General features: G+C 51.2%; 1 protein-coding gene across 1 annotated transcript; it reads right to left on the reverse strand.

Moving 5' to 3' along the window:
- Window positions 1-255: 255 nt before the first annotated feature.
- ATP4B (ATPase H+/K+ transporting subunit beta) lies at window positions 256-8976 on the reverse strand. The gene is made up of 7 exons (XM_002824465.4): window positions 8797-8976; window positions 5730-5858; window positions 4226-4339; window positions 3811-4010; window positions 2585-2641; window positions 1319-1420; window positions 256-447 (listed from the first exon to the last, which is right to left on the reverse strand). The coding sequence occupies exons 1-7, from the start codon at window positions 8906-8908 to the stop codon at window positions 286-288; spliced, it is 876 nt and encodes a 291-aa protein (XP_002824511.1). The 5' UTR covers window positions 8909-8976; the 3' UTR covers window positions 256-285.
- Between the last annotated feature and the right edge of the window lie 5576 nt (window positions 8977-14552).

The following is a 14552-nucleotide window of genomic DNA, read 5'->3' on the forward strand; positions in this document are numbered from 1 at the left end:
TTAATTAGAGAGTTGCTGCCTTGTGTTCCCATGGTAGCTGGACATTCTTATAGCAGCAAATTCCATCTAAAAACTGTAAGAATTCAATAAGGAAGAACTGATACTCGCGAGCAGGCCGTTCACATGTGGGCGCTTCTCTGGAGTTCCCACACTGACAGCACCGTTGCTGTTCTAAACCACTTTGGGGATGATTTGGCAGGGAGCTGACGGGCAAGGTAAGCCCAACCAGGAGGGTGTCCATGAGCGACCCCGCAGGCTGTGCCCAGGACCCCTGTGCAAACTGTTTCACTTCTCAATCTTGAGTTTGAACTCCACTTTCCCTTCATACGGGTCGTGGGGATTGTTGAAGGTCACGTGCTCCGCCATGATCTTGCAGACGATGGCGACCTCAGTGTTCCTGGGGATGTTGAGGAGCTTCGCTGCCACCAGAGGGTTGCTGTAGTGGGGCTGAAGTGGGAGTGAGCAAAGGACAGGTGTTTCAAAAATCTCTGAAGTTAAGGAGAGAAAACTAAGCAAAGAAGTGTCAACAGTCAGGTTGGTGCAGAGAAGCAGCTCTTTTGTTTAAGACTGGCCCTGACCGAATGCATGCCCTGGAATTTGCTGAGATAACACCCCCCATGTAAAAATGGAGAGCAACTGTCTGGAGGGGACAGACAATACCAGGAGTAAATTCAGCTTCAAACTCTTACGATGATTAACATAAAAATGAAACAGGAAAAGCACGTGATGTGGAGGAAAGTCTTCAAAGTGGATATGCAGTTGTTTTAGAGGATCTGGGAAGTAGAAAAATTAGGCTGGGCGCAGTGGCTCATGCCTGTAATCCTAGCACTTTGGGAGGCTGAGGCAGGCTGATTGCTTCAGCCCAGGAATTCAAGACCACCCTGGGCAACATACTGAGACCCTTTCTCTACGAAAAATACGAAAATTAGCTGGGCACGGTGGTGTGTGCCTGTGGTCCCAGCTACTCAGGAGGCTGAGTTGGGAGGATCACTTGAGCCCAGGAGGTTGAGGCTGTAGTGAGCTAAGATGCTAAGATTGCACCACTGCAATCCACCCTGGGTGACAGAGCAAGACTGTCTCAAAAAAAAAAAAAAAATAGAAGAGTTAGAGTTGTATTTTCATGTTGCGTGAGAGGAATGTTTCCAGGTAGATATAAGAACCTGGGCTTGGGAATCACGCAGACCGTTCCGCAGTCAGGACCGGCTAAGTCACGCCTTTGTTTTGTTTTTCTACACGAAGGGGCTTATTGCTTTCCTTTCGCTAAGTGTGAGAGGACTCAGCAGCTGCGGTGAGGGAAGCATGGAAGGAAGGAACCTACCTGGGCTTTCTTCCCGTAATAAGGGAAGTAGTGCAGACTGAAGGTACCGTTGGGAGGGTAGTACTCGACCTGCAGCGGCTGGCCCAGCTCGCGGGGCTGGTCCTGGGGAGGAGAGGCCACTGCCTGAGTCAGGCGGGAGCTGGTGTGTGCCCGTGTCTGTGTGTTGCGTTTGTGTGCGTATGTACTCACACGCACTGTGTAGGTGCTTGCATAAACACTTTATTGCATACTTAGCATAAATCAGATGCAATCTTTCTAATCAGTGCTGAGATCTCAGCAAGGACATGATTTGTTAGCAAGCAAAATGCCCAGTGACCCCTCCAACGTGTGCTTCTAACAACTTGAAGTGTTGGAAGGATGACGTAGGTGGGTGAAGCTGGGAGGCGGCTTACTTGTTTGTACTTGAGGGTAGCCACTGCTCAGTGGCAAGGGCTGGTTTGCCAAAACTGGGTTACAAGTTGGTGTGAGTGGGACAAGTGAACGCGTGTTTTTGTGAGATTGGGGCCCTCTCGTTTCAGAAGCAGAGACTTGCCCAGTGGGTAGCTCAGGGTCATCAACGAACAGCTGAAGGGTGCTTTGGATCTGTTAGAATCTCAGGAACCGCGGCGTGGCCCAAATAAATTAAAAAAGGAAAAGCAAATCCCCGCGGCCCACACCGAGAGTGGAGGCTTTGAGGGAAGTGAGGTTCCCTCGGACCCGAGTGGGAAGGCTCCACGCAGTAATGGAACCACGCTGTGAAACCTTTGCCTTTGGGTGTAATGGTGGAAGCAAACCTTAGAAGACATTTAATTTAAAAAATTTAGTTTTAAAAAATGTTGACTTAAAAAGCAATTTTGAAAAACAACCTGGAATTAGACTGAGATCAATGCCAACCCTTAGCAGTCCGTATACTAAACACAATTAAACAACTGTAGCTGCTTGGCAAGCTGGAATCTTTTTGTAAAGATTCCGTAAAAAGGACAGAACTGCTGGAAGTGCACTGGTCTTTCCACGTCGCCACCAGGCATTTTGAAACGTGCTGCTGACACGCTACTCAGATGCTTTTGGAAGCCAAACAATAAGAAAAAAGCCCCGTGTTTCCCTCGCTGGGTTTTACCCGCCATGGTGGAGCTCGCTGTGGTGATGGTTCGGTGTTTACGTCGGTTTACTGGGCCGACGGCCGACATTCCTGGAGAGAACCAGGCGGGCCGTGCCCAGCATGAACCAGCACGACCCTGACAAGCTCCTTTCCTGGGGCGGCCCTGCCCGCCGCGCAGCTGTACTCACCAGGAAGGCGCAGTCCACTCTGGGGGCCGAGCTGTTGCTGGGGAGGAACTTGACGATCTAGAAGGGAAAGCTTGAGTGTGGCCGCTCCCCAGCCCCACTGCCATGTGAGGTGCGTGGCACCCACCCATGGAGCTGAGACCTGGCTGTTCCCAGCCTGGGCTTTCTGACCAGGACTGAGAAGGGCCCTTGGTCTGGTTTGCGGCTTCCCTTGGAGGAATCCCCACAGGTGTCACTAACTCATCATTCGGAGCCACAGCCCTCCCCCCACCCACCCATCAGCAGGCCGCTTGGCCCAGGATTCAGGAGGCGGCTGGCAGGTGGCAGAGCTGGGGCGGGGTGGTCTTAGCCCTCGAACCATGTCCAGGTCCGGTGGAGCGCTGAGACAGAGCAGGGGCTGGCCTGCCTCACAGCAGGGCTGGGTCTGCCTCCTGCTCTGCACAGCTCTTCCAGAAAACTCTCTCTGGCCCACCTGGGCCTTCAGCCGCCTTCCCCACACCTCTTCCCTGGGCTTCTCCAGCTCCAGGCATCCCCTGCTGTGCTCCGAGGGTGGCAGCTGCCATGAGACAGGCACAGTGGCCACCACGCCCTGCTGGGACCCCCGTCACAGCCCCTCCATGCCGGCAGTGCTGAGACCCTGGCTGACAGGGGGACCCGTGAGGTGTAGAGGGCACAAGCCTGCAGCCTCTTAAGTGGAAAAGGAACAGCACAGCTGCCCGGAGGCCCAGCACAGAGCTGCTGATTGGTCCATGGAGTGGTGGCCCCAAGCCCTCTGCCTGGCCAGGACCTGCCCTGCTTGAGCCTGGCTCAGGGGTCACCTCCCCACACCCCCTAAGGGGCCCCTGGTCCCAGGTTGGAAGCCTCTGCTTTAGAAGGTGCTAAACCCCTCCCAATCCTGACTCCAGAACTTGAGGCCCCTTTACCTGGCCCTGGCATCTCTGGCCGCCCTGAAGGGGGGCCCTGGCCTCACAGAGACCCCTGTTCAAATGTTTCCACATGTTTTAGAGGGCCGGCTATGTGCTGGTGTCTGATGAGTGGTTTTAAATTTGTATCTAAGAGCCACACAGGACAGGTGCGTGCCAAACCAAGGTACAGGGTGGTGAGGCCGGAGTCCCTGTCCCGCTTGGGCAAGCCCCAGACGGGATGCCTGTGCTCCTCGTGGTGGGTGTGGGTGAGAGGCCCTGACTGCACTGTTGTAGCGGCGCATGAAGGAGACCCTCAGTACTCACCCTGTTCATTTTAATAATAAAACATGGCTTTCCTTCTTCAAAGCCGAAGTTGGGATCTGCCAGGCCCGAGCAGTTCTGCAGCATATCCGCTGTGAACTTGCAGGAGAACTTGGTGTGGTTGGGAGCACGGAAACTCTTCTGGAAGAAGTACTGCTCGGAGGTGCAGTTGATGCTGTCCTCCTGGGCTGCTGGAGAGTAGCCTGCAGACGGATGCACCTGCCAGCCCTGTCCTGCCCTGGCCCTGATGCCCGGCTGCCCCCCGGGAAGGCCTTGAGCCCCAAGTGCGAGTTTCTTATGAAATAGAAAAGGCTGAAGCTGTGGAGCCATTTCACACCTCACCCACCACTTCACACCTCACCCGCCGCTTCACACCTCACCTGCCGCTTCACACCTCACCTGCTGTTTCACAGCTTACCTGCTAAGAAGGCGTGGAGAGTCTGTGTGAGGTCTGCCCAGGTTCTGTTATCAGAGACGTTGTAGACAATTTCCAGGCCTTTCTCCCCGTAAACGTCTGGCCTTAAGGTTACCCCTGGAGAGAGAGAGACCTTTGTGTTTCGTGTCTCCAAATGCTCACCACATTTAAGCCATCAGTTCTGAAGTGGCTGAGGATACGCCAGAGGCTGTGGCCCAACCCAGGAGCCACATCGGAGTAAACTTGTCTGCAGCACAGGAAGGAAGGACCCCCAGGACAGCACAGTCAGAATGCAGCCTGGGGCCCTGCTGGGAGTTGCCCCGGCCCTGAAACCTGGCTGGCTGCCATGGTTGGGGGTGGGGGGTGGCTGGCTCTCTCCACCGGGTGCCTGCTCTGTGACAGGTGATGACTAATCCAGAGGCTGCACCTGGGTTTCTATGTAAAATTGTATTTGAACATGGATTAAAAAAAATCTTCACTGGTTTTGGTTAAGAACAAAAGCGGTCTAACAACATGTTAACTGTAAAACTGAACATCAGGATGCACACAGCGGGGAGTTAAACCCAGAGCCGTCGACTTTCCCGATGTGAACCGTCAAATGTGCATCCTTTGCACACTTTCCTGTTTCTGTGGAAACACAGATGCAGAAACGTGTGTTTGCTGCAGGTCCTTAGGACCAGCCCGCCATCCACATGCCACTGGCTTCCCAGTGGCCACACACGCCACACACTTCCACTTCCCATGCAATTGGGAGCCTCTTTTTCTGTCATTTTGTGTCAACTCACCTCATTCTTTCCATAAATGTGGTTTCATTGTGTGAAGCCTGCAGTTTGCTTAGTTGGTCCCCTATGGATGCAGCTGGCTTTACATTTGAGGCTAGGTGTTGCTGTTTTGTGGATGTTGTTAGAGTAAAATCTATACATGCTTTAAAATAAAAACCTTCAGCAGGGTCTAAGAGAAAAGGAGGTTCTGCACTTGCTCTGCACACTGACGGGGACATCTGTCCTGTGGCCTCTGACGACTCCGACGCCTGTTCCTCTGTCCTCACACCCTGCTGATGTGTAGGTGACCAGCGGGCTCTTTTCTGCTGGTCTCCCGGGTGTGCTCCTTGGAAACTGTTTCCTGTGCGTCCTTGCAGAAACATTCCATTTGCATATCCAAGCACAGGAAGTAAGTGGATGGAAAAACTTTGTCTCTGTAACAAAACCCTTCTGTTTCATAACTAAAACTAAAGCCAAAGTCAGATTTTATAATTTGGTGTCATTTTCCTCATGGAAAGAAACTAAGGGGCCACTTATGCCTTGGGGCTGCTCTTAAAGCTGGTTCAGGGGCCGGGGGCCGCCCTCGGGGGCACCTGCTGGGGTGTGTGGCTCACCCTGGGACTGCCGGCCTGGCCTCCCTGGGCTTCATTTCTGGGGAGGGCACAGGTCCCCTGGGCGTCTCCAGAGCCCAGGATGCGGCAGCCGGGCCTGTCACGCGGTGTTGGGGCAATATCCCTGGCCCTTACCTGGTGACCGTAGCTGGTCTTGGTAGTCCGGTGTGTACGGGTCCACTGTCTGCATCAGCACGTAGAGGCACAGGGCGAAGAGCCCAGTCATCACCACATAGAAGGCCACGTAGTACAGGCTGATCCACACTGCGACACAAGGCAGGCACAAAATTTACCACGTCAGCCATTTTAACGCGCACAATTCGGTGGCCTTGAGCGCGTCCATGATGTGGCGTGACCATCTTCCCTACCTAGTTCCAGAACATTCTCCTCCCCCAAAACAGAAACCCGGTCCCCACGAACAGTCACTACAATCCCCTCCCAGTGCCGCACCACCGGCCACATTGTGCCTCTGGGTTTGCCTGTCTGGGCGTCCACACAGGCAGAACCCTGCGACCCGAGGCCGTTGCACCCGCTGCCTTCACTCCAGCCGCTGTTTGAGATGTGGCCGAGGATGTGCCACCACCCCAGCTCCAGCAGGAACCGAGGGCCTTCTGAGGGGGGAGTTATGGTTCCCCCATCACAGGAAGGGAAACTGAGGCAGAGAGGTGTGGTCCTGCCCGTGGTGACCCGTAGTGTGGCCTGGAAGCGCATGGCCGGCCCTGCTTCCACAAGGACATCAGGAGGAGAAAGGGAGGAAGGGAGGCCCTGGAGATGGCTCTTCTCAGAAGCAGGGGTGTCCATGGGCACTGGCCACTCGGTGCAGCTTCATCTCATCTGCTTCTGAGACCCTCCTGTGAGCTTCCCCTGCAGAGTCAGAACCTAATGGAAGCCACCGCCCCCGTGGACATGGGCGGCTCCTGGACACAGGCGGCTGCCTGGATGCTGTCTTTGTCTTTGTAAATTAGCTTGTGTGGATCGCAGCAGGCATTTGCGGGGAGACACCGCCAGAAAGAGGACGGTTTTGTGTTTGCTACGGCTTTTGTCTTTCTGGAAAGTCTGTAATGAACTGGGCCTCCTCTTCCTCCTCTCCGGTGATGTGGCATGGATTCTGCTTAGTGAGCCGTTCTCCAGTGACCCAAAACACAACCAAAGGGCAGGACCAAGTCAGAGAGAAGCAAGGGAGCGCGGGGCCAAGAGGCCGGAGCCCTGAGCTGTGATGAGAGGCTGTGGCCTGCGGACCGCGTGTCCTCTTCTGTGAGCTGGGACAGCACAGGTCTCTGAGCCAGGTCCCTTCAGCACCAGCTGGGCTCAGGGCTGGGTCTTGCTCACCTGGCATCCACTTCGAGTCCCTCCTTTCCCTGCTGGGAGTCCCTGGTGACGACGTTCTCGTGTGGCCACAGCAGCTTGGCTTCAGCCTCCGGTTTTGAGTTTCCAGCTTCAGCAGCGTGGGGCCCGCAGTGGTGGAGGGTTTCTGTTCTGTCGCTGGATCACGCCTGGCGCCTCCCTGGTGCTGGCCCTGCAGGTCCTGCCTCAGTGTCCCCAGGTCACTCCTGATGTGGCTTCTATTTGACTTGGCCACCTGCCCCCCGGTGACCTACGCTCGTGAAGGCAGGGGTCTCCGTTCCCCCGCTGCGGGTCCTGTGGGTCTACTCTGGGGCCCGTGGTGCAAGTGGAGACGTGGGCGGGGCGTGTCTCCCAGTGGCTGCTGACCCACTCTGTGGTGAGTCTCAGCTCCACCAGGCGGCTCAGCCCTGCCTCCCGGGTAGGAGCCCGAGGTTGGCCAGGCTGGGCCCAGGCTCGGGTGGGCCGTGCTCCCTGCACTTCCTGGGCCCCCGCTTGCACCACCGTGTTCAGGGCACCCTGCAGTGTACAGGGGAGGGGTTGGGAGGTGAGTGAGAGTCCCATTCCCGCCAGCTCCCAGGGCCGGCCCAGCGCAGCTCACTCTGCCTCTCCCACACCTGCACTTGTCCCCCCGTTAGTAAGAATAACGTGTCTTATTCTTTTTGTTTTTGTCATTTCACTTGAGTTGTGTTTTCCTGGGGCCCTAAGACTTTCTTATCCCCAAATGGAGGCCGTGTCTACCGGCCAGGCAGTGAGACCATTCCGGAAAGTTCTCTGTGGCCCTGCAGCCAGGAGGCGGCACATGGGAGTCTCAGTATCTAGAATGGCCCAAAAGATGGGGCCTCCAAGGGCCTGGCCGGCAGCCCCCAGCCCAGCCCCCGCCTTCAGCTCCTTCCCCATCCTGGCCTCCTGCTCTGCCGCCCCGCCTGGCCCAGGAGGCCCTTCCGCCCCCGGTCCCTGCCTCTCTAGGAATCGGGTATTTGTTCTACTTCAAATGCGCCCATGACTCCAGCTGGCTCTGGTGCCCTTTGAGACCGTGGAGCCTCCAGCGAGGGCTGCAGCCTTCGCCAGCACTGTGGTGAGTGTGGGGGACTTGGCAGCGTGTCGCAGGCGTTCCCAGCACGTCTCAGCTATACACACAGGTGGGGCGGGCCTGGGGCTTTGCATTCCCGCCTCGGCTCTGGGACCTCCAGAGCCGGGCACCGTGGGGACTGAGGAGGGCCTGACCTTCCCTGGGAGCCGGGGACGGCGCCAGGCCAGCCAGTGCAGGCCCAGGCATCTGCTTTCCTCCCAGGAGGGCCAGGCTGCCCGCGCCTCTGTGCAGCCACGGGGACAGGACCCCGCAGGGCAGACCTCGCACAAGGCGCAGGTGCTGCAGGCTGAGGCAGGCCCGGTTTACTCCCCACCTCTGCATCTGGACGCCAGCGGGTGTCCCGGAAAGAGGGGCTGGCAGCCGCATCTCAGCAGAGCCCCTTATTCAGGTCATTGAGTGAATGTGTGTGACCAAGGAATAGCCATTGCCACCTTTCACATTATTTTCAAAATGATTCACTTTAGAAACATACTTTTAAAATGCTGTTCTCAGACATACGGCTGAAATTTGGGGCCAGTCTGTGGACGCCCTCCACTGGCGTTCTGCAGTCGGGGCTTCAGGTCAACTCAGCCTTCAGGATGCTCTGGGGACCCTCGCTTTCCCTGGGAGGCAAGTGAGGCCCTGGCAGAAGCCCGTCCACGCCATCCGGGCAGCATCTGGGTCTCACTGTCAGGGGCCCTCTGCTCCCCTCCTCTTGAGCTCACCTGGAGGCTGCGTTCTCAGAGCAGCCCCCTCCATGCACCCAGCCGGCCCGCCCCCCGCACGTACCCCACCGGGACAGGGTGCGGCCCAGCATCTGCCCCGTGTCCGGGTTCCAGCAGTAGCGCTGGAACTCCTCCATGCGCTGGCCGCACGTCTTCTTCTCCTGCAGAGCCGCCATCGTCTCTGGCCTGAGATTCTCCCGTCTGCTCCCTGCACCCTCTACGCCGCCGAGACTGAGGCCAGACATCCACCTCTGGGCTTTATAGTTTCCTCTGCCAGAGGTCAAAGGCATCGCAGGCGAAGGATCCCAGGGAGAGGCCAGGGCCGAGTTATCAGCGCCGGCCATCGCCTCACCAAACACCAGGGACCGGGTGCAGCCCGGCTGTTGCCCCTGGGGCGGGCCAGGCCCGCGTTCCTCACCCTGCTGCTCTTGGGACGCCCTTGGCTGCAGCTTTGCTCTGATTGCGGTGAGGGCACGTTCTGGGGTGAGCAGCACTCACAGGCCCTTCCCCTTCCCTCCTCTCCTTCAGGAGGGAGATTGAGGTCAGAGCAGAGCCGGCCTGGACCCACTGTGTCCACGACCTTGGGCTGAGCCAGCTGGGGCCGTATCCCTGGCCTGGGAGGGCGTGAGGCAGGCGAGTGAGGGGTGACTGGCTCCCTGGGCCCCCAGCTGCGGCAGCCCCGATTCTGGGTCACCCAGTGGGAGGGTGAGCCTGGCAGCTGGAGCTGGGTTGGCAGGGAACACAGGGGTCCCCGGGGACTCCTCTGCCTCCCAGATTTACCCAGAGCAGCAATAGCCTCTTAGATCCCCAGAGGGCAGTGGCACCGAGGGCCCTTTAGGATTTTTTTTGTGTCTATGGCGGAATTCATAAACATAAACCCCTAAATCTAGAGGTCCTCGAAATGAAGTGCACAGGAGCCCTGAGCATCTGTTGAATGCAGATTCAGCCCAGCGAGTCCTGGGGGGCCCCAGACTGCATTTCTAACAGTGCTGGTGGGAGGGAGTAAGGCAGGGTCCAGGTGGGGGGTGCTCAGCCTGGGCAGCGCCTCGGGGTCACCGGGGGTCCGGGCAGTGCGTTGGGGTCACAGGGCTGGGGCAGGGACCATGAAGTCATCACTGCCTACTTCCGCCCGGAGATTCTGCCTAAGCCTCTCCCCCATGGGGCCGAGCACCAGGACGTGGAGGGCTCCCAGGCAGTCTTGTTGGGTGGCGCACTTCAGAACCCCGGCTCAGAGACTTTGCTGTTGGAGACAGAGGTCCTAGATGGCAGATGCCATTGCTGCCTGCTGGCTGCAGCACCCATCTCTGCAGGAGGGTGACGGGAACGCAGGGCAAATGAAACGTGCTCAGGAGCCTTCTGACAAATATGAATCGAAGTCGACTAGCCCTGTGGGTCCAGAATTACATGCAGAGTTTCCCACACTGTCACCTCTAGGCCGTCCTTCTCAGGGACCCGTGTAACCAAATTCATTTCTTAGAGGAAACAAAATTCCTCTAGGCATTACACTGCTTTAATTTTTTAGGATAATTTAGAGTTTGCAAAATAATTGCCCTAAAATTCAAATGGAATGATGTCATTTTAGCCTCGATTCGTATCATTTCTTTTTTTTAATTTCTAATTTCTATTTCTTTTATTTTTTTGTAGAGATGGGGTCTCCCTATGTTGCCCAGACTGGTTTAGAACTCCTGAGTTCAAGGGATCCTCCCACCTCGGCCTCGCGAAGTGTTAGGATTACAGGTGTGAGCCCCTGCGCCCAGCCAGAATTTCTTAATGGACCCATCCTATGCATTTCCTTTAACATTGTACCCATTTCTGACTTTGGAATGTTAGGGAGATAAGAACACAGGGTCTGGCAGTAGAGGCCCCAGTCTGATTGTTCAGAGACTGTGGCCCTGGGACCCCAGAGTGCCAGGGGTCTGACAACACCTGTATGCAGCAACTGTTGTCTGTGAAGTGTATAGATGCTCTTGAAATGAACAAAGTATGAACTCTTTCTAAACATCTTCGAATTTAGTCTTCCTAATGTAGTCTCTGAATTTCCAGAAGCAGGTACATGTGCTGAGCTGTACACATGTTATCAGAATGACCTTCTTCTGGACACATACGTGTAGGGAGGAGGGCCAGAGACCTTGGTAGAGGGCAGTTTCCCCACAGCATGCTCTGAAAACACAGAACTAAGTGCTCCATACAAATTGGGTGCCAGACAATGAGGGGGGCCCAGAATCCCACCCACATCTGGCAGCCACCAGTCACCCCTCTCTCCCCACATCTGAGTGGTTTCAGACACAACCTAGTAGAAAGTTAGGACTGTGACCACCACACAGTGACAAGGCCACCTCCCACTGTGGTGTCAGTGGAGACCATATGGAGAGCCAGGACTGCTACCCACCCACCCAACAGTCCTCAGGAGCCCACCCAAAGGTTCCCAGTGGGAAACCTAGACTTCTGGCCCCCACATGGTGTTAACAAGGTGAAGCCTCTCCCTTTTGCTGCTGAAGTGGGGTCAGAGAAAGCCAGTAAAAAGAGAAGGATTAAATAATATGAAAACGTCTGGGTTTCAGTAGATAACCACTCATCACACAAAGAACGAGGAAGATTTTAAGATGAATTAATACAAAGCTGGGTGTTTTGGCTCATGCCTGTTATCCCAGAGCTTTGGGAGGCTGGACTGAGAGGATCATTTTAGACCAGGAGTTCCAGACCAGCCTGGGCATCTCTGCTAAAAAATTAAAAAATTCTAAAAATGAATTTAAAAAGACAATATATGCCAACACCAAGGTGACAGAGATGTTAGAATTAGCTGCCAAAAATTTTAAAGCAGCCATGATAAAAATGCTTGAATAGCAATTACAAACAAGCCTGAAACAAATGAAAAACTAGAAAGCTGCAAAATATGGAAAGCAAACTGATAGAACTAAAAGTAGACATAAACAAATCCACAATTATAGTTGGAGATCTCAACACTCCTCTCTTAACAATTGATAGAACAACCAAATAGAAAATTAGCATGGATACAGAAGAACTCAACATCATCAACCAACAGGATGTCATTGACATTCGCAGAATACTCAACAGAGAATACACGTTCTCTTTAAGTCCCCATGAAATATATATCAAGATAGGCCATATCTTGGGCCATAAAGGAAGGCTTAGCAAATTTAAAGAATTTAAATCATACAGAGTATGTTCTGTATGATTTAAATTCACAATGGAATCAATCACAATGGGATCAATGAGATATTAATAACAAAGATCACAATGGAATCAAATGAGATATTAATCACAATCACAATGGAATCAAATGAGATATTAATAACAAAGATAACAGAAAAACCTCCAAATATGAAACCTGAACAACATACTTCTAATACTCATGAGTCAAAAAGGAAGTTTCAAGGGAAATTTTAAAAATACATGGAACTGAATGAAGAAAAAATACAACACATAAAAACTCAAGGGACATAGCTAAAGCAGTATTAAGAGGAAAATTTATAGCACCAAAAATGCATATTTTAGAAAAGAGGACAAGTCTCAAAAAACCTAAGCTCTCATCTCACAAACGTAGAAAAAGAAAAGCAAGTAAAACAAAGCAAAACAAGCAAGCAAACAACAACAGCAACAAAACAAGCAGAAGGAAGAAATTAAAAGATAAGAGCAGAAACCGATGAACTTGAAAATGCAAAAGCAATAGAAAGGACTGGTTCTTTGAAAATATAAATAGAATTAATAAACTTGTAGCTAGAGAGAAGGCTGAGATAACTGATAGCAGGAATAAAACAGGAGCTATCACTACAGACCCTGCAAACATCAAAAAGATAAGGAAATACTATGCACAATTCTACATACATAAACTTTACAACTTAGATAATGGGCTGCTTCATCAAAAACCACAACTCACCCAATTTCAAATAGATAATGTAAATAACCTATAACTATTAAGAAAACTGAATTAATAATTTAAAATATCCCAATAAAGAAACCTCTGGGCCCAGATGATTTCATGGGACAATTCTAGCAAACACTTAATAAAGAACACCAATTCTTCACCATCTTTTGGAAAATAGAAGAAGAGGAAATATTTTCCAACTCATCTTATAAGACCAGTGTTATCTTTATACCAAAATCAGACAAGGATAGTTCAAAAAAACAAAACTACAAATCAATATCCCTCATGAATATAGATGCAAAAACCATAAACAAAATTTGGTAAGTTGAATCCAACAAAGTATAAAAAGTAAATGCCATGACCAAGCAGGATGTATTCCAGGAATGCAAGGCTGGTTCAGTATTCAAAACCCAATCAGTGTGATCCACCACATTAACAGGCTGAAGAAAAACCACACAATCATATCAATCAGCAAAGAAAAAGCATTTGAGGAAATTCAGCTTCCATGTGACAAAAGCTCTCAGCAAACCAAGAGTAGAAGGAAGCCTGTTCAACTTGATTAAAAGCATTGACAAAAAACCCACAGCTAACAGTATGCCCAATGGTGAAATAAGAAACGTTTTTTACCCCAAGACCGGGAACAAGGCTCCCTCATTTTTATCCAACATTGTACTAGAAGTTCTAGCTAAAGCAATGAACAAGAAGAGGAAATAAAAAGCATGAATGTCAGAAAGGAAGAAATAAAACTGTCCTTATTTGCAGATAACATGAATGCTTATGTAGAAAATCTCAAAGAATCCATAACAAAACTCCTACAGCTCTTAAGTGAGTTTAGCAAGGTCTCAGGATACGAGATGAAGGTGCAAAAATCCACTGTACATCTATATACTAGCAATAGGCATATGGATACCAAAATTAAAAACACAATACCATTTATGATTGCTCAACACCAAGAGGAATATTCAGGTGTTAATCTAACAAAACATGTACAGGACTTGCATGCTGAAACCCATGTAATATTGATGAAAGAAATTGGAGTTTGAATAAATGGAGACACACACCATGTTTGTAGCGTGGAAGACTCAACATAACAGATCAATCTCCCCAAATTGATATAGGGTGCAACATAATTCCTATCAAAATCCAAGCACAATGTTTTTGGTAGATATATACAAGATTATTCTAAAATTTATATAGAAAAGCAAAGGAACTAGAATAAATAAATATTTTCTTGCATATTTTTAACATAGGGTTTTTTAAAACATTTTTTGAAAATTTTTTTGAAAAACAAGAATAAAATGGGAGGACTCAGTCTACCCAATTTCAAAGCTTATTATGTAGCTATGGTGATCAAGATTGTATGGTATGGTCAGAGGGAGACACATAGATCAATGGAACAGAAGAGAAAATCCAGAGGTAGACCCACACAATATGTGCAACTGATTTCTGACAAAGGCGCAAAAGGAATTCAGTGAAGCAAAAATAGCCTTTTCAACAAACACTGCTGGAGCTATTGGATATCCATTGGCCAAAGGGGGAGGAAAAAGACCCTCAACCTCTTAAACCTTCTACAAAAAGTAACCCAAAGTGGATATGAATGTAAATGTAAATTGTAAAACTATAAAACTTTTAGGAAAAATGTGGGAGAAAATCTTCAAGATCTGGGGCTGGACAACACCAAAAGCACAATCTGTAATATTTATATTCAACAAAATTTAAAACTTCTGCTCTATGAAAGCCCATACAGAAAGGAGGCAAAGACAAGCTATCACTGGGAGAGGATATTCGAAAACCACGTGTCTGACAAAGGACTGCTATCTGATATTGATAGAATCTCAAAACTCATGACAGGAAAGCAAACAATCCAGCTGTTACACGGTCAAAAGATGTGAAGAGACATTTCACCCAAGAGCACGCACAGATGGCAATGCACA

Source organism: Pongo abelii, chromosome 14 (assembly GCF_028885655.2).
Source record: "Pongo abelii isolate AG06213 chromosome 14, NHGRI_mPonAbe1-v2.0_pri, whole genome shotgun sequence".
Lineage (NCBI taxonomy): Eukaryota > Metazoa > Chordata > Mammalia > Primates > Hominidae > Pongo > Pongo abelii.